The sequence below is a fragment of the Anolis sagrei genome, chromosome X, assembly GCF_037176765.1.
Source record: "Anolis sagrei isolate rAnoSag1 chromosome X, rAnoSag1.mat, whole genome shotgun sequence".
Lineage (NCBI taxonomy): Eukaryota > Metazoa > Chordata > Lepidosauria > Squamata > Dactyloidae > Anolis > Anolis sagrei.
Window position 1 is genome coordinate 52,555,376 of NC_090034.1, and position 25,578 is coordinate 52,580,953.

At 42.7% G+C, this 25,578-nt stretch overlaps 1 protein-coding gene across 2 annotated transcripts in view; it reads right to left on the minus strand.

Moving 5' to 3' along the window:
- Positions 1-25,578, minus strand: part of SBNO2 (strawberry notch homolog 2) — a 126,523-nt gene that overhangs the window by 17,966 nt on the left and 82,979 nt on the right. For both annotated transcript variants that reach the window (XM_060785066.2, XM_060785068.2), the window contains 16 exons: positions 25,229-25,372; positions 22,895-23,012; positions 20,594-20,699; positions 18,127-18,280; positions 16,896-17,072; positions 15,165-15,262; positions 12,542-12,624; positions 9,878-10,087; positions 8,893-9,068; positions 8,391-8,522; positions 7,065-7,200; positions 6,765-6,877; positions 4,668-4,739; positions 4,411-4,519; positions 3,170-3,244; positions 408-551 (listed from right to left, as the gene is read on the minus strand). In XM_060785066.2, coding sequence (XP_060641049.2) covers positions 408-551; positions 3,170-3,244; positions 4,411-4,519; positions 4,668-4,739; positions 6,765-6,877; positions 7,065-7,200; positions 8,391-8,522; positions 8,893-9,068; positions 9,878-10,087; positions 12,542-12,624; positions 15,165-15,262; positions 16,896-17,072; positions 18,127-18,280; positions 20,594-20,699; positions 22,895-23,012; positions 25,229-25,372 — 2,047 coding nt within the window. The remainder of the gene's footprint in view (positions 1-407; positions 552-3,169; positions 3,245-4,410; positions 4,520-4,667; positions 4,740-6,764; positions 6,878-7,064; positions 7,201-8,390; positions 8,523-8,892; positions 9,069-9,877; positions 10,088-12,541; positions 12,625-15,164; positions 15,263-16,895; positions 17,073-18,126; positions 18,281-20,593; positions 20,700-22,894; positions 23,013-25,228; positions 25,373-25,578) is intronic.

Here is a 25,578-nt window from a genome sequence, read left to right on the forward strand (position 1 = left end):
TAAATTTGAATACTGGTGGGTTTTGAGGAGAATTGGCCTGGATATTTTGGAGTTGTAGGTACTGAGATTTATAGTTCACCAGCAATCAAAGAGCACTCTGAACTCTACCAAGGATGGAATTGGAGCAAACTTGGCACACAGAGCCCCCATGACCAGCAAAAAATACTGGAGGTCTTTGGGGAAAATTTGCCTGGATCTGAGGGAGCTGTAGTTCACCTACATCCAGGCAGCACTGTGAACCCAAACACCAATGGATCTGGACCAAACTTGCCCAACATAACAAACTTAAGTATTGATGGGAGTTTGTCATGTGAAAGCTTCAAGTCTCCACTCTGGGAAAAGGTAGGATATAAGTAAATAAAAAGGATGATGGTGGTGCTGGTGGCGATGAGAATGCTTTCTCTTACCTAGAATCCCCATATCATATTTCCCATCTTTCTTGTCCCGGTCGATCAGGTAGTCAAAAGTGTCACTGAAATACTGGAAGAGAAGGTTTTGCTTCTGGACCTCCAAGCCCAGGATACGATTCAGAAACTTGGCAATGGAGCAGTCTGAGGAGACAAAAATACCCAGAAAAGTGTATTTTAGGGCTATTTAGAGAGAGAGAGAGAATTAGCACATGAGATGAAGAAATTTGTCAATATAGCTTTGATGCAACGAGATTAACGATAGCGGAATCTTAGATGGGGGAAAAAGAATTACTCATAAAGGACTGGAGAAAAAAACTTATTAGAATATATTCAATGGTTTTCGGAGAGGAAACAATGAAGAGTTTGCCAAAAAATGGATGTGGCATTTGGATATTTAGAAAGAAAGACCAGTCTAGATTTTAAAATAGCCACAAGGGAAATTTATTAAAGCAGATATAAGAGATATAAGCTTCACAAAGGGTAGTGACAGAAGACATAGGTGGTGGATTCATGGGGGTGGAAGGAACAGGTGTGGTAGGATATTTTTTTTATCGTGTCAGAAGTGAATTGAAAATACAGTAATACTGTATTTTTAAAAAATCTCAAACAAATTAAAAAACTTGGCAGTATACTAAATTCCTTTTGACCAGAAGCTGGCCACTTGGAGTGCCTCTGGTGTCGCTCTGAGGAGATCCTCCATTGTGCATGTGGAAGGGCTCAGGCTGCACTGCAGTAGGTGGTCTGTGGTTTGCTCTTCTCCACACTTGCATTTCGTGGACTTTGTGGCCCCATTTTGTAAGGTTAACTATGCACCTCATGGTGCCAGAGTGTAGTCTGTTCAGCACCTTCCAAGTTGCTCAACCTTCTGTGTGCCCAGGGGGAGTGTCTCATCTGCCTGCCACTTTTGGAGTCTCACTTGCTGAGGTGTTCCTGCAAGTATCTCTGTAGATCTTAAAAGCTGTTTCTTGATTTTAGGCACTGGCATGCTAGCTGATATCTAAACAGAGGATGGGACGAAGATGTAACTGTCTTGGTTCTTTCAGTACAGGCTGCTACTTCCCTGCGGATGTCAGGTGGTATGATACTAACTAAGCAGCATAATTTCTCCAGCGGTGTTGGGCGTAGACATCCTGTGATAGTGCGGCATGTCTCATTAAGAGCCACATCCACTGTTTTAATGTGGTGAGATTTATTCCACACTGGGCCTGCGTACTCAGCAGCAGAGTAGCAAAGAGCAAGGGCAGATGTCTTCACTGTGTCTGGTTGTGATCTCCAGGTTGTGCCAGTCAGCTTTCGTTTAATATTGTTTCTAGCACCCACTTTTTGCTTGATATTCAAGCGGTGCTTCTTGTACACAAGCCCTATGAGGAGCGGCTTAGGGAACTGGGCATGTTTAGCCTGAAGAAGAGAAGGCTGAGAGGGGATATGATAGCCATGTATAAATATGTGAGAGGAAGCCACAGGGAGGAGGGAGCAAGCTTGTTCTCTGCTTCCTTGGAGACTAGGACGCGGAACAATGGCTTCAAACTACAAGAGAGGAGATTCCATCTGAACATTAGGAAGAACTTCCTGACTGTGAGAGCCGTTCAGCAGTGGAACTCTCTGCCCCGGAGTGTGGTGGAGGCTCCTTCTTTGGAAGCTTTTAAGCAGAGGCTGGATGGCCATTTGTCAGGGGTGATTTGAATGCAATATTCCTGCTTCTTGGCAGGGGGTTGGACTGGATGGCCCATGAGGTCTCTTCCAACTCTTTGATTCTATGATTCTATGATTCTATGATTCTAAGTCAGAGCATGATCCAGAGTGACTCCCAGGTATTTGGGTGTGCTGCAATGCTCCAGTGGGATTCCTTCCCAGGTCATCCTCAGAGCTCGAGATGCTTGTCTGTTCTTAAGATGAAAAGCACATGTCTGCATTTTAGATGGATTAGGAATCAGCTGGTTTTCCCTGTTATAGGCAGTAAGAGCACCTAAAGCTTCAGAGAGCTTCTGTTCAACCATTTCAAAGCTCCCTGCTTGAGCGATGATAGCACAATCGTCAACATATATGAAACTCTCTGTCTCTTCTGGCAGTGGCTGGTCATTTGTGTAAATGTTGAACATTGATGAAGCAAGTAAATGTGGTAGGATGTTGTAATTGTATAGGTTTTGCTAGTTACTGTATTATTTGTTCTATTGTTTGTTACTTGCATACAATAAAATTTAAAAATAAATACAAAGACAAGTAAAAAATGTAAAAAGGAGACGGTGAGAATTCCCCTTTTTTTAGATCCCTCCTCAGTGAGATTCAATCAGCTCCTTCCCTCCTAGCCTTCAGAAAGAAAGTAAAAACCTGGCTATGGAACCAAGCTTTTGGCGATTAACTGCAGTTCAATAAATGAATAGAATCTGTGCAATGAGAACAAGAATGGCTCTGGATTACAACCTTGGATTGTGTGATTTTAAAAATTGATGTAATTGTTTTAGATGTTTTTCATTATTTGGTTTTAATGTAAATGTTTATCAGCTGTATGTTATTTTAAGGCATTGAATTGTTGCTGATGTTGTGAAGCCAGTCTGAGTTCCCGTCCGGGTTGAGAAGAGCGGGATACAAATGTGGTAAGTAAGTAAGTAAGTAAATAAATAAATAAATAGTGTTGGCCCCAAACCTACCAACACGCCTCAATAAAAAGCCACCTTCAAGAAGAGAATAAGCCCGATCCTCTACTTCTGAGCAAGAGTTTTCTAGAATAAAAAATTAAAATAAAGAGAACTGAGGCATACCTTTCTCCACAGACACCAAGCCGTATCGCATCTCTTTGCAGCAGATCCCGACCGAAAGAAGACACTGCTTCATCTCTGGAAATGGCAGAAATAGAGAGATGGGGGAGACAAGACAGACTCGTTTTTAGGAATGTCAGTCAACAAAACTGAAAATCCATGCAATTTATAGTCTACATTTGCAGATAGGTATGGGACCAACCCCCCCCCCCCCATAAGAATTCTACCCTCCACCACACACACACACACACACACACACACAAGGGTTATCCGGAAAGTAAGGTTACAAGGCATGTAGCTCTCATGGGGAATTTTCTCAGGGGAAGTTGGTATCACTGCTGTGTAGTGGGAAGTCAGCAGAAGCGAACGAATAGTGCTAGTCGTCAGTAGTTCATTGACTGGCATTGTGGTGAAGGTTAGAGATGAGCGTCCTCATTCTGTTTCCCTCCAAGTTCATGCTGTAATATGCTATCTAAATGCTAAGGGTATGAACACCGTTGCAATTCATTGCGAAATCGTTTCAGTTTGTGGAGAGGACGTAATGTTAAGGCATGTGACAAAATGGGTATGGGATATATTGTGAGACCATGAAGAAACTTTGCAGAGCCATCCAAAACAAACGTGGTAGGATGCTGACGGCGGGAGTCTATCTCCTTCATGACAATGCGCATCCACACACCGCTCATGAAACACAAGAGTTTTTGACTTCATTTGATTGGGATGTTTTCAGCCATCTCTCTCACAGTCTCAGTCTTGCACCCAGTGACTAAATCTGTTCACTAAATTGAAGGAACACTTGGGAGGAAAACATTTTTCCAACAACAAGGTGAAAATCTGACTAACTGGCTGAAAAAGGCAGTGGGAAACTTCTATGACAAGGGCATCAAAAACTCGTCGCACGGATGACAAAATATATTGAACTGAATGGTGATTATGTGGAAAAATAATGTAACACCTCTGCTATAATCCATGTAAATCTTATTAAAATATATTCATTCTTTGTATTTTTTAAAAAATCTTGTAACCTTACTTTCCAGATAACACTTGTGTGTGTGTGTGTGTGTGTGTGTGTGTGTGTATCCTTCTCTTCCGGCTTTTGTTTGTTAAAAAATTGCCTCCAACAAAATTTTAATTTCTAGCATTGCAGTAATTGAAACTCCAGCAAAATCTGCTTGGATTTTGTAACATGTCCTTGACTAAAATGACTACTGCCCACCAATTCCTTCCCACTGGAGCCAACTTACCTTGGAAGAATGCGGCATCTCCTTTCTCATAGCTCTTGGGAACCGGGACTTTGTTTTCCACCTGGTTGAGGATGGTGAGGAGGACCTTGTCGAGGGCCCTGGACCCGTACTAGAGAAGAAGGAAGGGAGGTTAGGCATGCAAAGATTTAAACCATTTAGAGCTGTTAACACACAATCTGGCAGGAAGCTCAAGTGCTGGGGCCACTTATACAGTGGGCCCCTGGATGAGTGTTGGTTTCCATTCTTTAGGTTCTCACCTTATTCTCAAAGTTGTACTTGCTGAGATCTCTGGACTCAGTGGCTCTTCTGTCCCCATGAGTTAAGGCACCCTATTAGATGGAAGAAAAGGATGCTTTTTAGCTTACTTCTCTCCCATGCAAGACCCAGGTCTTTATTATTATTATTATTATTATTATTATTATTATTCCGCTTTTCTTCCAAACATGGGACTCAAAATAGAAAAAAGACAACTACATAATACAAAAAACCATCATCCCACCAACCCGACATATGAACATTGCTTAAAACACAAATTATATTGATATAAATAAGCATCAAAATAATCACATATATCATTATCATTAAATCCCTGTGGCTCAGGCCACTGAGGTTGTCCTAACAGGTCAAAACATTAAACTATTGTGGATTGTCAGGGAAGGCCTGCTTCCATAAAAAGGTTTTCACCTGGGAGTGAAAGGCCAATAACGAGGGGGCCAATTGTACCTCTTTGGGGAGGGAGTTTCAGAGCAATGGGGCCACTACTGAAAAGGCCTCTCTCTTGTTCCCACCAACCATGCTTGTGACACTGGTGGGACCAAGAGGAGGGCCTCTCCTGATGATCTCATGGCTCATGTGGGCTGATAGGAGGAGATGTGGTCCCTCAAGTAGGCTGGGCCCAAACTATTTTGGACTTTACAGGCTAAAGCCAGCACCTTGAATTGCGGCCGAAAACAAACTGGAAGCCAGTGTAGCTGGGTCAGAGAAGCAGATGTGAAAACAGAACGGCCTGCCTCAGGGGAGCATGCTTGCTCCATCAATGTTTAACATTTACACAAATTACCAGCCAATGCCAAAAGGGACAGAGAGTTTCATTTATGCTGATGATCATGCCATCACCGCTCAACCAGGGAGCTTTGAAATGGTTGAACAGAAGCTGTCTGAAGCTTAGACACTTATTGCCAATTACAGGGAAAGCCAGCTGATTCCTAATCCATCTAAAACGCAGACGTGTGCTTTTCACCTTAAGAACAGACAAGCATCTCGAGCTCTGAGGATTATCTGGGAAGGAATCCCACTGGAGCATTGCAGCACACCTAAACACCTGGGAGTCACTCTGGACCATGCTATGACTTATAAGAAGCACTGCTTGACTATCAAGAAAGAAGTGGGTGCTAGAAATAATATTATAGAAAGGCTGACTGGAACCACCTGGTAATCACAACCAGATACAGCGAAGACATCTGTCCTTGTGCTTTGCTATTCTGCTGCTGAATACGCATGCCCAGTGTGGAATACATCTCACTACATTAAAACTGTGGCTGTGGCTCTTAATAAGACATGCCACATTATCCCAGGATGTTTACGCCCAACATTGCTGGAGAAATTATACTGTTTAGCCAGTATTGCACCGCCTGACATCCATCGGGAAGTAGCAGCCAGCAATGAAAAGACCAAGGCATTGACATTTCTGGTCCATCCGCTATTCTGATATCAGCCAGCATAGTAACAACAATAATAAAGAAACCTTTATTTGTATACCGCTCTATCTCCCCGATGGGACTCAGGGCGGTTTCCAGCACGGTAAAGCATTGCAATTACTGACATAAGAACATACAAAAAAATCATACGTACTATATAGCAATCGTAATCAACGACTTAAATCAAGAAATAGCTTCCTAAGATCTACGGAGATACCCAAAGAAACACCTCAGCAAGCGAGAGTCCAAAAGTAGCAGGTTTAAACCCAGAACCTCAATCAGTGGCTGATGCCAGATGGAAAACTCCCTCCTGGCCACACAGAAAACTGGGCGACTTGGAAGGCTGCGCTCTGGTACATGAGATGCAGGGGCAATCTTAAGAAATGGTGCCACAAAGTGGAGTCCACGACATGCGATCGTGGAGAAGAGCAAACCACAGACCACTTACTACAATGTGCTCTGAGTCCTGCCATATGCGCAATGGAGGACCTTCTTGTAGCAACACCAGAGGCAGTCCAAGTGGCCAGTTTCTGGTCAATGGAAATCTAGCATAATGCCAACTTTTTAACTTTGTTTGTGGTTTTTTAGACATTATAACTGTGTTCTCAATTTGTTTCTGACACAATAAACAAAATACCGACAGCGAAAAAAACTTACAAGGCTCTCCAGACGTTTGGCCACGATGGAGGCAAACCGCCGCTCCCCGGCTAATTCAGAGATGAGGAAGATATACTCTGGAGCCGACACTTGGTTGGACCGGTGCGTCCGACCTGGAAGGGAAATCCCACAAGCAAATCAGGACTGTGGACTATGTGGATTTCCAGACAGATTAGAGGAGTTCTTGTGGTGCTTTATCCACACTTGGTTGGCTGGGGCTCATGGGATACTGGGACTGTACTATACTGTTACGGTAAAACATGGCTCTCGCTTTAAACGGTGGGGAGGGGCTTGACTCACCAAACTGCTGAATGGCTCGGTCGGCGCTCCAAGGCAATTCCAGAGTCATATGGACGCGCCGCTTCTGATTCTTTACCCGTCTGTCCGCTTGGAGAGAAATCCCTGAGCTGGAGGCCTCGGAGATTATTGCTACAAGCTGCGAGAGAAAGAAGCAACCAGACAGGTCATGAAAACAGCAATGAATCCTCCCCAGAGCTGGGAAAGTTCCTTTGTGGCAAATGTGTGGGTGAAGGTAACTCCCCTCATCATACTAAGCATTCAGCCAATGATATATGGCTTTCCAGCTGTCATTACCTCTGAACCTAACATCGGAGGCAATGTAATTTTGAATTTGAATGATGAATTCTGAAACTCATGTCCTGTGCAGACTGTATTTTAACTGTCATTCTATATATTTTAATATATGTATTTTACATAATGTTATATGATGATATGTTTCGAACCAGAGCCTCGAGGAAAGGCAGGTAAGACATCAAATTCTACTATTACGCCATGTAACAAAATTTGGAAAAAAAAATGTTCTCTTCCTGGTGGTCCTGACTTTAAAAGTGCCATATTTTCTGGCATACAAAGCGACTGGGGGTATAAGACAACGCCCAACTTTTAAAGATAAAATACAGAGTTAGGGATATATTCACCATTTAAGACTACCCCTCTTCCAACACTATGCCCCCGTGGCCCCCACCGCTCTCCTTTCAAGGACCTCCTCCGAAGGCCACTGGGCTTGCTTAGGCCCAAGGAAGTGCCTCCCTGGACAACGACTTCCAGCAGCCCTGGGTGGTGGTTTGCCTTGGATAGGTTCACTGAGGCAATCTGGGAGCCGTAGTTCCCTGACTCCTACTGCTCCCAGAATGCCTCAGCGAGCACATCCAAGGCACGCCGCCGTCCAGGGCTGCTGGGAGTCGTAATCCGGAGGCACAAGGATGTTTGTGAATATTTGTGATTGCTTTTTTATAGAATTTATGTTCATGTTTTATGATGTTTATTCTTGTATGGTTCCATACCATTCAGCAATTGAATGTCTTAGCTATGTTGGAAACTGCCCCAAGACCCCTTGGGGAGATAGAGTAGTATACAAATAAAGTTTATTATTTATTATGATGATTATTAGTATCATTGCTACTGCCAGAAAGGACAGAAGGTTTCATCTGTGCTGACGATTGTGCTATCACCGCTCAAGCAGAGAGCTTTGAAATGGTTGAACAGAAGCTCTCCAAAGCTTTAGGTGCTCTTACTGCCTATTACAGGGAAAACCAACTGATTCCTAATCCATCTAAAATGCAGATGTGTGCTTTTCCCCTTAAGAACCTATCCAACCCTACTCACTTTATCTCCATTCATGAACCGCTCTTTCTCCTTGAGGTTCACATTGTCGATGGAGAGCCCGGGTTCTGCCCGTGACTCAAACACAACGGAGCCGTCAGACTGACGCACCACACGACCCTTCCGCCCCGTCATCTGCACAGGAAGGGAAGGAAGGAGTTAGCTCCAAACATATGATGCTCTGTCCTCTATATGGTCCTAAAAATCAGCAATCAATATCCCACATTATGGGACCCACATTGGGAAATGGAAATAATTGGAAACTACAAGCCATTTCAGCACTACGAGGATGGGCGAGTAAGCCAAACTATAAAATTTGGGGTTTTTCTAAAGTAGTACAGGGCAGTGAATGGCTTACTTAAAACGAACATAATAAGTAAACCACTCTGATCACAGAATCATAGAGTTGGAAGAGACCTCATGGGCCATCCAGTCCAACCCCCTGCCAAGAAGAAGGAAACTTTTCTCCTACACACAGGGATGTAAATGCAATAAATATACATACCTCGGCCACGTGTTCCGGGCCTCCAAAGTGATCGATCAGTTCATCTAATGTATTCAGAGGTAGTTCTTTGCCCAGTGCCTTCACTTTTGACAGGAGGTCCTGCTTCAACCTCTCAACGTGTTCCAACGTGCCCGGACCCTGCATTTCTTTCTGGGAACTTTGCATTAACATGCCACCTGAACAGAGAGAAAAAGAGGATGGATTCCAAAGTAGTCCAAAATCCAACACTCTCCACAAAGGCCTTTGTTTTTTGATGGTTCAATGTACAATAACTTTGTTTCATGCACAAAATTATTAACAATATAGATCCTTCAGGCCATAAGTTATATATAGATATATCCAAGTCCAGTTATGTCTATCAGTCTATCTGTCTAGATCTTTGTCTACCGCAAAGACTGTTTCTAGGTGAGGTGGCCCTCTGTGATGTCATTAGGAAAGAAAGGTGATGTGCATGAGGGGAAGGGAGGGAGGAAGGAAAGAGCCACAAAGAGAGCCATGGAGACATTGTGAGGTAAGCCCTCTCAGAGCTGGAGAAGGGATAAAGGGAAGGTGAAAGAAGGAGGGAGGGAGGGAGAGAAGGAAGAAGGGAGGGAGGGAGGGGAAAAAAGGGAAAATAGAATGGAGAAGGAAGGAAGGTGGGAGGGGAAGAAAAAAGAAGGGATGAAAGAGAAAAGAAAGGGGAAAAGATACGAGGTGGGAAAGAAAAAGAAGGGATGAAGCAGCAAGTCAGAGGTCCTTCCGACAACTGGGCAACACTGGATATATATGCTTGTATGAAATATAAATGAATTTTGTGTTTAAATTTAGATCCCATGTCCAAGATATTGCATTATTTACATATATGCAAATACAGGTATTCCAAAATCCGAAATCCAAAACAGAGAATATAGCTATCGGAGTCTGCTTGAATATGTATATGCAGCCAGAATTTTATAGCTCTCATCCATGCCAAGGATCCCCCCGCCTCCGCCATCCCAATCCTCACCTCGGTCCTCACAGGCCAGGCCATTGGTGCTGCCACGCTCCACCAGAATCACATCGTCGTTGTCGAAGAGGGACTCTGGGGAAGAGTTGAAGTCGCTCTCTATTCCCGGCTCAGAATCGGAGCTGCTGTCGGAGCTGATCTTGATACAGGTGCTGGAGGGGTCGTAGGTGGATTTGGGGACTTTTGTGCCACAGCGAACCCGTTGTTTTCCTGCGGAGGAGAGGAGGGACAGGTCGGAGGAGGAGGCCGTGGAGGACTGTTACACACAAAGGGCAAACCGAAGGACTCCTCCCTTTCTTCGGCCTCATAGCCCCAGCTCAACCCAGTAAAAGCTCTGGATCTGTGAGGGATACACTGCTGGTCAGACTATTATTAAAGAACAGTCTATCTATCTATCTATCTATCTATCTGAACTCACACATACACATACATATATACATACACAGTCCTTTTACTTCCCAATTAAATATTAGGGATTTAGAAGATTAAAATACAATAGTTTAATTGTACAGAATATACTAAGGAGTGGTTACAATCAAGACAAGACAAGACAAGATAAGCATAGAGGAAAGTGGACTGTCTCTGGATCATGGGTTTTGTAGTCTCAATTGACACCAAAGCACACATATGAATAAGCCAAGAAATCAAAACTTTATTTTCCTCTCATCTGTATGTTCTTTCTCAGAGTTTTCCAGTTTCAGCAACTCTTCTATTCTATAAAAAATCTTGTGTTCTCTCTTCTTCTGCAGACATTTCCTTGTGTTCCCAAAACAATTTCCACTCATTCTTCTTTCCCCCTCCCAATCTCTTCAGGCCAGCCCATCTCTCCTAACCTCTTGCACACTTTGCCTTAGCAACACCTTATCTATCCACATTCTTTTACTCTTTCTTGCTCCTTTCACTCATTCTCCATCTACTCCTTCTTTGGGAAACTGCAAAATGAAACCAAGGAAACGGGTCTGAAATGTATGGTGTTACTCTATCTTGTTACTGGGTTTTCTTGACAACCTCCAGTGGAGATTTGCCATTGTCTTTTTCAGAGGTTGAGAGAGCAAAATTTGCCCAAAGTCAGCGGTAGTAGCAGTAGTAGTAGTAGTAATGAGGAGGGAGTGGCACTTCCTCAAGGGCCCCCAGTAGCTTTCTGTGCCCAATCTCCTGGGATCCTTGTCCAACACTACAACCGCTATGGAGATGACGAAAACAGAAGAATGAACTGCCTCAGGAGAGCATGCTTGCTCCATCAATGTTTAACTTTTACATCAATGATCAACCACTGCCAGAAGGGACAGACAGTTTTATAAATGCAGACTATCATGCCATCACCGAACAAGCAGGGAGCTTTGAAATGGTTGAACAGAAGCTCTCCAAAGCTTTTACTGCCTATTACAGGGAAAACCAGATGATTCCTAATCCATCTAAAATGAAGGCGTGTGCTTTTCACCTTAAGAACAGACAAGCATCTCGAGTTCTGAGAATCACCTGGGAAGGAATCCCACTGGAGAATTGCAGCACACCCAAATACCTGGGAGTCACTCTGCATCATGCTCTGACTGAATATCAAGTAAAAAGTGGGTGCCAGAAATAACATCATACAAAAGCTGACTGGCACAACCTGGGGATCACAACCAGATATAGTGAAGACATCTGCCCTTGGGCTTTGCTACACTTCTGCTGAGTACGCATGCTCAGTATGGAATACATCTCACCAAGTAAAAACAGTGGATGTGGCTCTTAATGAGACATGCCAAATTATAACATGACGTCTACGCCCAACACCACTGGATAAATTATACTGTTTAGCTGGTAATGCACCACTTGATATCTCTGCCGGGAAGTAGCAGCTGGGAAGTAGCCAGTAATGCAAAGACCAAGGCATTGACATCTCTGGCTCATCCTGTTTGGATATCAGCCAGCAAGCCAATGCCTTAAATTAAGAAATAGCTTCCTAGATCTACAGAGATACTCACAGGAACAACTCAGCAAGTGAGAGTCCAAAAGTGGCAGGCTAAAACCCAGAACCTCAAACAGTGGCTGAGACCAGATGAGAGACTCCCTCCTGGGCACACAGAAGGCTGGGCGACTTGGATGGTGCAGAACAGACTGCGCTCTGGCACCACGAGATGCAGAGACAATCTTAAGAAATGGGGCTACAAAGCGGAGTCCACAACGTGCAAGAACGGAGAAGAGCAAACAACAGACTACTTATTAAAATGCAACCTCAGCCCTGCCACATGCACAATGGGGATCTTCTTACAGCGACACCAGAGGCACTCCAAGTGGCCAGCTTCTGGTCAAAGGACATTTAGAATAATGCCATTTAAAAAAAAATTCAATTGTGTTTTTAAATACATTATAACTGTACCCTCAATTCGCTTCTGACATGATACATAAAATATTTAGAAACAGGACAAGGGAAGGGTGGGTGCAGGCGTGTTAGAAATACGTGATTGGCAGGAGACAGTTATGGGACTGCATGCCTCGGGTGAAAGAAAGTAATGAATCAGGCTAAAAAGCAAGCCAAAAGAAAGGCAGAATGGGAAGCGGAGAACAAGAGGAAGGCCAGAAGAAGACAAACAGGGAGGTGGGGCGGAACAGAGGGCTCAGGTGCCAGATTATGAAGGGTCAGCGAAGATGGGGAGGGGGGTTGTGGAAGGAGGCTCTTACGTTTTCTTTTAATGCCCGTTCCTCTTTCTCTTTTTCGTTTGGTTGAAGGAAAGTGCTTCTGAATTAGTGAGAGAAAGACGCCTCTGAAAAAGTTAAGATGCATATATATATATATATATTATAAAATTGTTTTAGTTGCCGGACGAGCAAATGGCTTTTATGTTGTATTTTAGGAAAAAAAGGAAAGAAAATACAAACTAAAAGAGAAAGATCCGCTACACTATGTAAGCTGATTTTGGTTCCTCGTTTATAAATATCATTTCCTAATTGGTTCTATCATTTTAAAGAAGTGGAAAACGTTGATCAAACTGCAAAAACTTTGTTTTGGTGGGACATCCTGCTGTAGCACATATTGCAATGGTTTTTCAATGAGTATCTGATTCAATGAGTCTCAACCAATTCAACCTAGTTTGTGGCAGCTACAAAACCAAGTTTCTGAAGTAGAACAAGGGCTTTCAAATTAAGGACCGCACATTTAAATAGGAAATAACATTTCCAAATCAGGAACTGAATATTTTTCAAAGTTTGTTACATAGTGCTATTGCGGAGATTGCGCGCAGGGGGGGGTTAGTATCTCAACCTGCTAGTGCTGAGCAAATCAGAAATGACGGCTGATGGGAACATCCACTCAATCCATGGGATTTGCCTATAAGTTGGCTCTGGATTCAATGGGATTTGGGCCTCAGAGAGGATATTTTTCACTTAATGAGGAGGGGGGGGAAAGGATAGATCAAATACAATGCCGGGTTTTAGCACAGCAGGTTAACCACCAGCTGCAATAAATCTTGCCAATTGAAAGGTTAACAGTTTGAAGTCTGGGTTAGGGTGAGCTCCTGGCCTTTAGCCCAGCTTCTGCCTACCTACAGTTTTAAAGCAAAATGTGAGTAGATAAATAGGTACTGCTTAAAAGCGGGGAGGTATTTATTTATTTATTTACAGTATCTATACCCCGCTCTTCTCACCCCAAAGGGGACTCAGAGCGGCTTTACAGAACACATATACAGCAAACATTCAATGCTGATTACACAATTAACAAGGACAGAAAACACAGAAGAGGCAAAGGCTGTTTTTCCCATCTTATTTCTGGCATCTTAATCTGTATTTTTCAGGTTCGGCCCCTTGTAAGCCGCCCCTGAGTCCCTTTGGGGAGATGGTGATGGGGTATAAAAAGAAAGTTATTATTATTACTATCATCATCATCTTTGGAGGCTGTGCTTGACTCCAGCCAGGGAGGGTGTGTGTGTGCAGTTGCTCCATCTCCATGCCAAGGAGCTTCCTTCCGATTAATGCCCTTAAAGGCACCTTTATAGCCTCCCTGCTAAAGCGGTACCTATTTTATCTACTCACATTTCTGCTTTCGACCCTGCTAGGTGGGCATGTGAGCTGGGGCTAACGGTGGGTGCTCATCCTCAACCTGGACTCAAACTGCTGACCTTTTGATCAGCAGGATCTTTCTGCAGCACAGTGATTTAGCCTGCTGGGCTAAGCCTGGCCTCCCATAAGGAAATGCCAGAAAATGCCGGCGATTCGATCAAGGAGGTGGTTTATGGACAAAAACTCTTTGGCAGGGAAAGTGGAGCGACAGCACACACACACACCCCTGCCCCCATGACTGGAACCGAGCACAAGCCTCCAAGATGTCGAAGATAGGAGAAGCCTATATATACCTCTATCTATGTACAGTTGTCTGTCTTGTCAGTGTATAATGGCATTGAATGTTTGCCGTATATGTGTTCTGTGATCCGCTCTGAGTCCCCCTCAGGGTGAGAAGGGCGGAATATAAATACTGTAAATAAAATAAATTAAAACAGTGCCAAAACAAGAGGAAACCTTTGATCTTTGGGATGTTTCAGCCTATCACTCCCAAGCAACCCCCTCCAGCATGAAAGGGTATTGTAGGACTGGTAGTCCAAAAGATCCCACATCACTTCTTATTAAGATTCCTAACATGGCATAACGTCTTATTAAGGTTGCCAGTATAGCGGAGTTCCTGTTCTCGACAGCATAGGTGAAGTACCTTGGGATGTGGGGGGGGGGGGGGGCGTGGAAGACCTGGAAACCCCAACTGACCACTGTCCACAGATGTGGCATGGGATGACAACCCAAAATAGAAGGCGAGGGCATAGGAGGAAGACCTGTAGTGGGATGGTGTGAAGGAGATATGGATAATGAATTTTTTTCTGTGGGAGATGCTTGAATCTAGTTTGTTCGATCTGCCCCTCCCAAGCCTATATCTCTCCCCATGCACACCCAGTGCTTCGTGATTTTAGTGGTAAACACACAAGCCAAAAAAAAAATGCCAAAACCAAATCAAAGTGTGGATAAAGTGGATGTGGGAACTACCTGGAGTGCCAAAGGAGTTTAGAAATGATGGGAGGAGGGGACGATGCAGGCAAATAAGTCCTAACAACAACAATGCTTTCTTCTCAACTTCTGAGTCCACTTTGAGGCTCTTTGGGGCTTGCTGGGGGAACTGGGAGGGGATCCATACCGCACAGAATATGGATTTGGGATGGCAAAATGCTGCATTTCAAAGGAAGCAACACAGTTGGGGAAGGGAGTTGCCTAATCGAAAAATATGGCCTCCTCTAGTGGGAAGATGCAAGAAAGGGGCAGGACTCACTCAGCTGCAGAAACAAAGCAGTTCAGGTGACCCTCGTTCTCATCCAAAACTTCCCGGGTGCGGGCCTCGCCAGTCGACTGGAGGCCAATCACGACACACTGTAGAAGGGGAAAAAAACAAGGGGAATAATATAATAAAACATTTATATTCCGCTCTATCTCCCCTAGAGGACTTAGGGTGGATTACAGAACACATATACGGCAAACATTAACTGCCGTTATACAATTACTGTATATACTCGAGTATAAGCCTAGTTTTTCAGCTCTTTTTTAAGGCTGAAAAAGTCCCCCTCGGCTTATATTCAAGTCAAGGTTATTTATTGTTTTACTCTGTTATTATTTTTATTACATTTATTATTTTACTCTATTATTATTATTATTATTATTATTATTATTACATTTATTATTTTACACAATTATTATTATTATTACATTTATTCAATTATTACTGTTATTATTTCATTTCCATTATGTTACTCTATTTATTATTGTTATTATTACATTTATTATTCTATTATTACTATGATTACATTTCTATTCTTTTACTCTATTATTATTGGAAGGATACGTAAGCATATTTACATTAAAGAAGTTTAGAAGAATGGTTTAATCAGAATTGGGCGGTCTTATCTTAAATTACAGTTTTATGTAAATATTCAAAAACATTTAACCCACTGACGCCTCAATTAATAAACAGCCAAAGACCCGTACCTAATATTATTGTTGCCTGCCATAGCATTGTATTTAATTCCCGGGCTCCCTAGAAATTTTGGGCTTGCACAAATCTTGGCCCGGCCTTTTAAATTTTTTTGAATCGCCTTGAACAGGCAGGATTATTTTTAATATATGTGTGTTATGGTGACAATTTTTATGCATATTTTGTTTTGTTAATCTTATGGTTATGTTGTTGTTACATTGTATGTTCTGTGATTTTTACCTGGGAACCGCTCTGAGTCCCCTCGGGGAGATAGAGCAGTATATAAATAAAGTATTATTATTATTATTATTATTATTATTATTATATTGGTATCTATTTTTATTTTGAATTTTACCAGTAGTGCTGCATTTCCCACCCTCAGCTTATACTCGAGTCAATATGTTTTCCCAGTTATTTGTGGTAAAATTAGGTGCCTTGGCTTATATTTGGGTCGGCTTATACTCGAATATATACGGTAATAAGGACAGAGAATACACAAACAGAGGTATAGGCTTTTCCCATCTTTTCCCATCTCTGGCATCTGAAGGCTGTACTAGACTCCGGCCATGGGGAGGTGCTGTTGCTCCATCTTCCGAGGAGCTTTGTTGTCCATAGACGTCCTCCCTATCAAATCGCCGGCATGTCCTTATGGGTGTCTTTTACTATCTCCCCACTTAAAGCAGTACGTATTTATCTACTCACATTGCTGTTTTCAGACGGCAGGAGCTCACCCTGACCCGGACTTGAACTGTCAACCTTTCGGTTGGCAAGATTTGCTGCAGCTGGTGATTTAACCCACTGTGCTAAAGCCCGGCCCAAGGGAAATCAAGGGAGAGATCCAAACCTATCCACGGTCTTCCAGCCTCCCTCTGTTTATTGACTTATTCTATTTATGATTTATTATTCTGCCCCTTGATTTGAACAACAACTATTTTCAAAGTAAGGACTGCACAATTAAACAGGAAATAACACTTTCAAACCAGCAACAGAAAACATTTCAAATATTGTTACATAGTGTAATACAACCTCAGTTACCTTGTCCTTGCTGAGCTCCTCCTTGGCCAGCTCCACCAGGCGCCGGACTTTGGCCGCGATGCAAAGGTACTTGAAGAAGCGCTGGTGGGCCGACCAAAACTGACCCCACAGGGATTTGCGCGACTCCAAGCCCATCAGATCAGCGACCTGCTGGAAAACCACCAGGGCCTCGGCCCACTAGAAGCAGGGAAAGGGAAGGGGGAAGTCAAAATAGTCTTTTTTGCTCCTTGACCACCATTGGACATAAATCCCAAGCAACATCATAACCCCTAACTTCTGTTTTATGCAATACCTTGACTTAAGAGCTTAATTTGTTCAGTGGCGGAACTCTTCTCTCTATTCGCTCTTATCGCAAAGCAGATTTTCCCATATATGGTCTGGCCCCCCAAAACAACCCAATTTTTAGTTAGGTATTTTTATATGAGAAAATGTACTTTATAAATAACAAATCTATATCTGTACACCTAATAAAAGTGAGAATATGTATATATGTATGTGGCTGGGGTGCCCACTTTCACAGACAGGCTCCCATTCCACAAACAGCTTTAACTCATAGTGCCACCAAAAACACTCCCTCCAATGACATTTTAGGTTATAGCAAGCCCCATGAACATGTAACCCAACCCTTGCCAATGTCCTCCCCAAACACCATACTGCCCACCACCCAAGGAATGCTTTCGTTCATGGACAATTTCCTTCTAGATTTTACTGCGTTTCCTCCACCACAGGCATCCAATGTTTCTTATTCTCCCCACTGGTGTGAATTTGCATGATTCCACCCACTCCCTCTGCCTTAATCCTTTCCCACTCTTTTCAACTCTGTCTGCATAACATACAGAGCAGAACTAATCAGAAACTAAACATACTGGAGGAGTTTGGGTGATTGACTCCACATGATGGAAGTTGTAGTTTACCCTGCATCAAGTTAGAGCACTGTGACCCCCACTGACAATGGACCTGGACCACATTTGGCCTTTGAGGATGCTTGCCATAGATGCAGGTGAAACGTCAGGAGAGAATGCTTCTAGAACATGGCCATATAGTCCGAAAAACCTACAACAACCCAGACTCTTGACTATTCTCCTGTTCGACTCTCTGTTTGGACTAACCGCTGTATATAATCCTGGACTGTTTTTGACTACATGCTTAAGAGACAGTTGTGAGCCAAACAGGATACAATCAAGGGCTGGACCCAGAAAGAACAGCCTCAGGCAAGGAAGGGATGGCTCACCAGCTGCGCTGCCTTGTTGTAGACCTTTTCGTAATCCGGATCGAGTGGGATCTCCTCAATGCGGAAGGTCACCCCCGAGAAGCTGAGCTGCCGGGCGATGTACATGCCGCTCACCTTCATATCCATGGCGACGATCTCCATGGCGCCTACTCCCCTGTGAGAAATGAGAGGTACAGGAAGAGGAGTCAGTGAGAACCTTTTTCACAAAGGTGGTCCCAAGAGTGACAAGAACCTTGATGGATCAAAGCAAGACCTTGTTTTGCATGCTTATTATGTTCATCTATTATATTATATTGTACACAATGAACCAGATAATATGGATACAACACAAATTCTTATGTATATGAAAGAAGGATATGTAAAAATTTGACAATAGATTTCAATATTTAAGAAAAGTATACGTATATTTGAAGGCCTGGGCCGATTTCACATTAATCAGACCAATAATAATAATAATAATAATAATAATAATATAGAACCTGCTTTAATTGAAGTCAATAATCAGAAACGTCTCAAAGCACAGCAGACAAAGAACCAGTACAAGAAAACTGCACTACAAACCAGAGCTGACAGCTGGCACAACAAAGCACTGCATGGGCAGTTCCTTGACAAAATTGAAGAAAACGTTGACAAGGAGAAGACCTGGTTATGGCTCACAAATGGAACACTGAAGAAGAAGACAGAAGGCCTGATTCTTGCAGCCCAGGAGCAAGCCATCAGAACAAATGCAATTAAGGCCAGGATCGAAAAATCAGCTGATGACCCAATATGCAGGCTGTGCAAGAAAGCTGATGAAACCATGGATCATATCCTCAGCTGTTGCAAGAAAATTGCACAGATGGACTACAAACAAAGGTACAACTATGTGGCCCAAATGATTCACTGGAACTTATGTCACAAGTACCACCTACCAGCAGTAAAGAACTGGAGGGATCATAAACCTGCAAAGGTAGTGGAAAATAAACATGCAAAAATACTGTGGGACTTTCGCATTCAGACTGACCAAGTTTTGGAACACAATACACCAGACATCACGATTGTGGAAAAGAAAAAAGTTTGGATTATTGATGTTGCCATACCAGGTGACAGTCGCATTGAGGAAAAACAACAGGAAAAACTCAGCCGTTATCAGGACCTCAAAATCGAACTGCAAAGGCTCTGGCATAAACCAGTACAGGTGGTCCCAGTGGTCATTGGCACACTGGGTTCCGTGCCAAAAGATCTCAGCCGGCATTTGGAAACAATAAACATTGACGAAATCACGATCTGTCAGCTATAAAAGGCCACCTTACTTGGATCTGCACGCATCATTTGAAAATACATCACACAGTCCTAGACGCTTGGGAAGTGTTAGACTTGTGATTTTGTGATGCGAAATCCAGCATATAGATCTCATTTGATGTGACATACTGTGCTTTTGTGTCAGTAAAATAATAATAATAATAATAATAATAATAATAATAATCTTGTGTGATTCATGTGAACTTGGCTTGGACTTCTAAATGGACATAATTATATCATCATCATCATCATCATCGTTATCAGCATAGAATCATAGAATCATAGAATCAGAGTTGGAAGAGACCTCATGGGCCATCCAGTCCAACCCCCTGCCAAGAAGCAGGAATGTTGCATTCAAATCACCCCTGACAGATGGCCATTCCCTGGTGAGATATAAAAGTTGAAGCAGATATTATCCACCAGGATGAAAACTAATATTTTGAACATGCATATCCTTTACTCCCAAATGTATCAATTGTTGGGGCTCAGCAGAAAGATACTGAGGGTTTCTCAGAGGACAAGGAGGATGATGGGTTTCCTACTGAGGAGTCTATGTGTGATCAGGGTTAACTGCAGGCCTTAGATCAGAGAGAAGTGCTGGCAGCTGAAGATGAGACAAAGATATTTGGGATTCCAAAGTTTGTTCCTTAGCAACAGGGGAATCGGCAATAGGGAGTTTTCCCACAATATCAGATTAAGTCTCTGCAGGGAGGGAGTGAAGGATAGATTAATTAGGCATTCAGAAAGACTCCATGAGAAGTCCTTGAAACCTAGGTGTGTGAAGCATGATCTCATGGCTTCTTGGTCAAGCCTGGGTTTAAATTAAGTGATGCAGGGATTCTAACCCAGATCCATAACAGCACAACTATGCCTTTGCTTTCAATAAATTTAATGCTCACCACCGTTAATACCTTCTAGTGGTTTTTTTTTCCTTAGTGGACAGTGAGGACAATATATATTCTGCCAGGTTTGCAGCAGGTTTTATTTGTCTGTTAATTGTGCTATCTTTTGTTTGATTTTCTTTCTTGTATTTTGTGTTATCGTTATGCAATATACTTTCTAGGGCCCCAGTCCTCATTGTTGTTTTATGTTAAGCTGTGTCCCCTGATTGGCAGCTCCTTTCTCTCCAGACAGAAAGGAAAGTCAATAAAAGAAACCGAACCAACTGGCTCTTTCCCAAGCCTACCGTTTCTCGATGGCATGCAGGAACTCATCGAACGAGCGAAAGGGAGTGCCGTCTCCCCAAATTCCCAGCCGGCTCATGTAAATCATGTTCTTTGGCTCGGAGGCACCTATTTGGAAGGAAAATAGCTATCAGTTGCAGCTGGGAGGTGGTATATGTGTTTGAATATATGTCCTTTTACGGAATGTTTTTATGATGATGTGTTTTCAACTATGTTGTGGCCTGCTTCAAGATGTGACGAGTGGCAGATAGGAAAGAGTTGTTGTTATTATATCAGTATTAATTATATGTCTTATTATATTAATGTGTATAAAATGACTTATTTTATTTATTACTATTATTATAATAAAATACTATTATTTCATTGTTGTTGTTGTATTTATACCCTGCTTTTCATTACACTAAAAGCCTTTCAGTACAGTTTAAAATCTTCAAATATACAAACATCAAAACAGAATTAAATATAAATTATATTTTTAAAAATCAGTTTAAATCCATAAAACATAATCAAAGCTAAAAACCACAGTACCCCCCCCCCCCCGACATGATCTTAAAACCTTTTTTAAACGCCTGCCTGAACAAAAAAGTTTTCTGCAACCAGAAAGACAGCAGTGAAGGGGCCATTCTGGCTTCACTTGTTATTGTTATTATATTACCGTAGTGTTAATTTTATTTATTATTATTACTATTATAATAATATATAAAATTACTATTATTTATAAAATTAACTATTATTTTATGTATTATTATATATAAAATGCTATTATAATATTATACATAAAATTGCTATTATTTTATTTATTATAACAATTACTATTCTATATGAAATTACTATTTTTTTATTTATAATTATTGTATATAAAATTACATTTTTTTTAACTTATACCTCATCCAGCGACAAAACAGGAGTTTTTTTTGTTGAGTTTTAAGGTCAGAGAAGCAGATGGTGAAAACAGAAGAATGGACAGCCTCAGGGAAGCGTGCTTGCTCCATCTATGTTTAATATTTACACAAATGATCAGCCACTGCCAGAAGGGAAAGAGAGTTTCATCTATGCTGATGATCGTGCCATCACAGCTCAAGCAGGGAGTTTTGAAATGGTTGAACAGAAGCTCTCTCTCTGAAACTTTAGGTGCTCTTACTGCCTATTACATGAAAAACCAGCTATTTCCTAATCCATCTAAAAACACAGACATGTGCTTTTCATCTTCAGAACAGACAAGAATCTCGAGCTGTGAGGATCACCTGGGAAGAAATTCCACTGGAGTATTGCAGCACATGAAAATACCTGTAAGTCACTCTGAACCGTGCTCTGACTTACAAGAAGCACTGCCTGACTATCAAGCAAAAAGTGAGTGCTAGAAACAATATAATTCAAAAGCTGACTGGCACAATCTGGGGATCACAACCAGACACAGTGAAGACATCTGCCCTTGCGCTTTGCTACTCTGCTGCTGAATACGCTGAATACGCAGGCCCAGTGTGGAATACATCTCACCGCATTAAAACAGTGGATGTGGTGGCTCTTAATGAGACATGCTGCGTTATCACAGGATGTCTACACACTACACCGCTGAAGAAATTATATCGTTTAGCACCACCTGACATCTGTAGGGAAGTAGCAGCCAGCAATGAAAGGACCAAGGCATTGACATCTCCGGCCCATCCTCTGTTCGGATATCAGCCAGCAAGCTAACACCTTAAATCAAAAAACAGCTTCATAAGATCTATAGAGATACTCGCAGGAACACCTCAGCAAGTGAGAGTCCAAAAGTGGAAGGCAAAAACCCAGAACCTTAATAGGTGGCTGATACTGAATGAGGAACTCCCTCCTGGGCACACAGAAGGTTGGGCGACTTGGAAGGTGCTGAACAGACTGCGCTCTGGCACCATGAGGTGCAGAGCCAATCTTAAGAAATTGGGCTATAAAGTGGAGTCCACAAAACCAGAGGCACTCTAAGTGGTCAGCTTCTGGTCAAAGGAAATTTAATATAAATATCACTGTTATTTTAATAATAATAATAATAATAATAATAATAATAATAATAATACTATTATTATTATAGCAGTACTTTAAATATTCATTTTTAATAGCCAAGGGGGCAAATGGGGAGAAGAGAGAGGATACTGAACATTTTTGAAGAATCTGAAGTAAGTGAAAAGGCAGAGGATGAATCCAGACCGTCTCTGCCAAACTAGGAACTGTTGAAGAGTGTTGCCAACCTTTGTACATCACCGATGCCAAGCATCCTTTATGCTGCACAAGGCTGTGTTTTGGCCTTTGTTCAGAAACAATGCCCTCACCTGTGGCACTGGCATAGACAACCCTGGCGCGAGGCAGCTTATTCTGCAGGTCCAATACTGCTTTGCCCATCTTGGTGGAGCTGGCGTTTTTGGCCTTGTGGCATTCGTCGAACACAATCTGGACAAAGTTGGCATGGGTTAAGGAAAGAAGACTGGACTGCCAGAAGAGAGGAAGATTCGGGGATGTTTGTATGTGGTAACTTGAGTTAAGAGGTCAGTTCATTCCATGACTGACCTCTTAACTCAAATTGCTCTTTTCTCAAACTGAATTTTCCCACCAAGATGCTATTAATCCACCCCCCCCCCCAAAAAAAAACCCATTTGTGTTACCATATGTATGCAAGTATAAGCCAACCCAAATATCAAGGCACCTCAAAAAACTGGGAAAACGAATTGACTCGAGCATAAGCTCAGGGTGGGAAATGCAGCAGCTACTGGTACATTTCAAAATAAAAGTAAATACCAATAAAATTACATTAATTGAGACATCAGTAGGTTAAATGTTTTTGAATATTTACATAAAACTGTAAATTAAGATAAGACTGTCCAACTCTGATTAAATCATTATTCTAAACGTCTTCAATGTGAATGTGTTTACATATCCCCAGTGGCGAGGTGGGTTAAACCGCTGAGCTGCTGAACTTGCTGACCAAAAGGTCAGCAGGTTGAATCCAGGGAGTGAGGTGAGCTCCTGCTGTTAGGCCCAGCTTCCGCCAACCTAGCAGTTTGAAAACATGCAAATGTGAGTAGATCAATAGGTACCGCTTCTGCGGGAAGGTAACGGCGCTCCATGCAGTCATGCTGACCACATGACCTTGGAGGCATCTAAGGACAACGCCACTCTTCGGCTTAGAAATGGAGATGAACCCCCCAAAGTCGGACACAACTAGACTTAATGTCAAGGGGAAATATTTACCTTTACCTTATCCTTCCAATAATCATCATAGCTTGTTTTAACTGTACATTTTGGGGGAAATGCTGTGTGTATATGAATAAGGAAAAGTGGGAAAGACTGGTGTGGGAAGGGGGTGGGAAAAAAAGGACTGGAAATGGGAAAAGGTTGGAATGGGAAGAGGTGGTTGAAAAAGAGGTAGCTGGAAAAGTAGGACCGATTGGGGTGGGAAAGATGCAACTGGGGAAGGGGGAATGACAGAGATGTGAAAGAGCGGCTGGAAACTGGGAAAGGTTGGGATGAAAAGAGGGGCTGGAAAAGTGGGAAAGACCCCAGTCTAGAGTGTGAAAGGGGAGTTGGGAAAAGCTGGGCAAATTGGGGTGGGAAAGAGGGACAGAAGGAAATGATTGGGATGGGGAAAGGAAGATTGCAAAATGAGCGAGACTGGGTGGCTGGAAAGGTGGAAAGATTGGAGTAGGAAGGGAGCAAGTGGAGAAGTGGGAAAGATTGAAGTGGGAAAGTTAGCTGGGAAAGACTGGGATGAGAAAGAGGGGCTGGGAAAGTCGGAAACTGCGGTGAGAAAAGCAGCAAGACTGAAATGGGAGAAGCTGGAACCTGGGAAAGGCTGGGATGGAAAGGGAGCTGGAAAAGTGAGAGAGAGTGGCTGGGGATAGTAAAGACTAGGTTAGGAAGGGGGAAAGTAGAAAAAGGGAAGACTTTGGTGGGAAAGGGGTGCTGGAAAAGTGGGGTAAACCTAAGATGGGTCGGGAGGAAGTGGGAAGGTCTGAGGAGAGGAAGGTGCGCAGTCTCTCCTTCCCTTTCAGCACAGCCACCCTACTGGGTGACTGTGCTGAGAGGTGAGGGCCCTGGCGGGAAGGTGTGGGGCTGAAAGAAGGGTCCTGGCCTCCCTGCCAGGACTCTCACTCAAGTATAAGGCTGAAACATGGAAGAAGCACAGAACTGTGGCAAGGAAGCACAAAGCACAAAGTGAAGAGGCAGTAGCATCACTTTCTTCATCCTGTACTCCTCCCTTTCTCTAATGCTCTCTCCCCTCTCTCCCTTCTTCATGAAGCCGAACAGATCAGGAATAAAAACAACACAAAATCAATGTACCCAAAGTTCCTCAAAACAGAGAAGAGCAAAGTGGACAGCAATGTCCCAAAGCAGACAAAAGCACAAGGTCTGAGGCCCGGAGGCTGCTCCCTTGAAGCCCTAAAGCCCTGGACTCTGCCCTAGTGCTTGCTCTTAACTCAAAATGCTGCTCGTATGTCGAAGAGAATCCCGGGCCAAGTAACAGCTATTCATTCAAAATGTTCTAAAGTTGGGACAGTCTTAAGTCAAGGTTCTGCTGTTTAGGGAAAAGGTTTGGGAATGAATATCCAAGGAAGGAAACCTGGGCTCCTTTTTCAATCACATCCCCTATTTTATTTCTATTAGGATACAACACCATCGAAGTCCTCCTTGCACCAGTCCAGGATTTGCTTCAACCGGGTCCTATGCTGTCCGCCGGCCTGGCTTTCCCCGATCAGGGCGGAGTAAGTGGCAAATAAGACTCCTTCTGAGGTAGCTGTGTCACCATATTTAATCTGTGCAAGGAACCAGAGAAAGAAATGAGGATGGGAACACAGACATTTGGGCAAAACCGACAACTGGGGTGTCCTTCCACATTACACAATGGCAGCACCATTGTTCCACCATCGGGGCCAGCTTCACATTAATCACACAATTCATAATTATAATTATAATTATAATAACAATAATACTATGGGTTTTTTTTACATTTTTATGGATT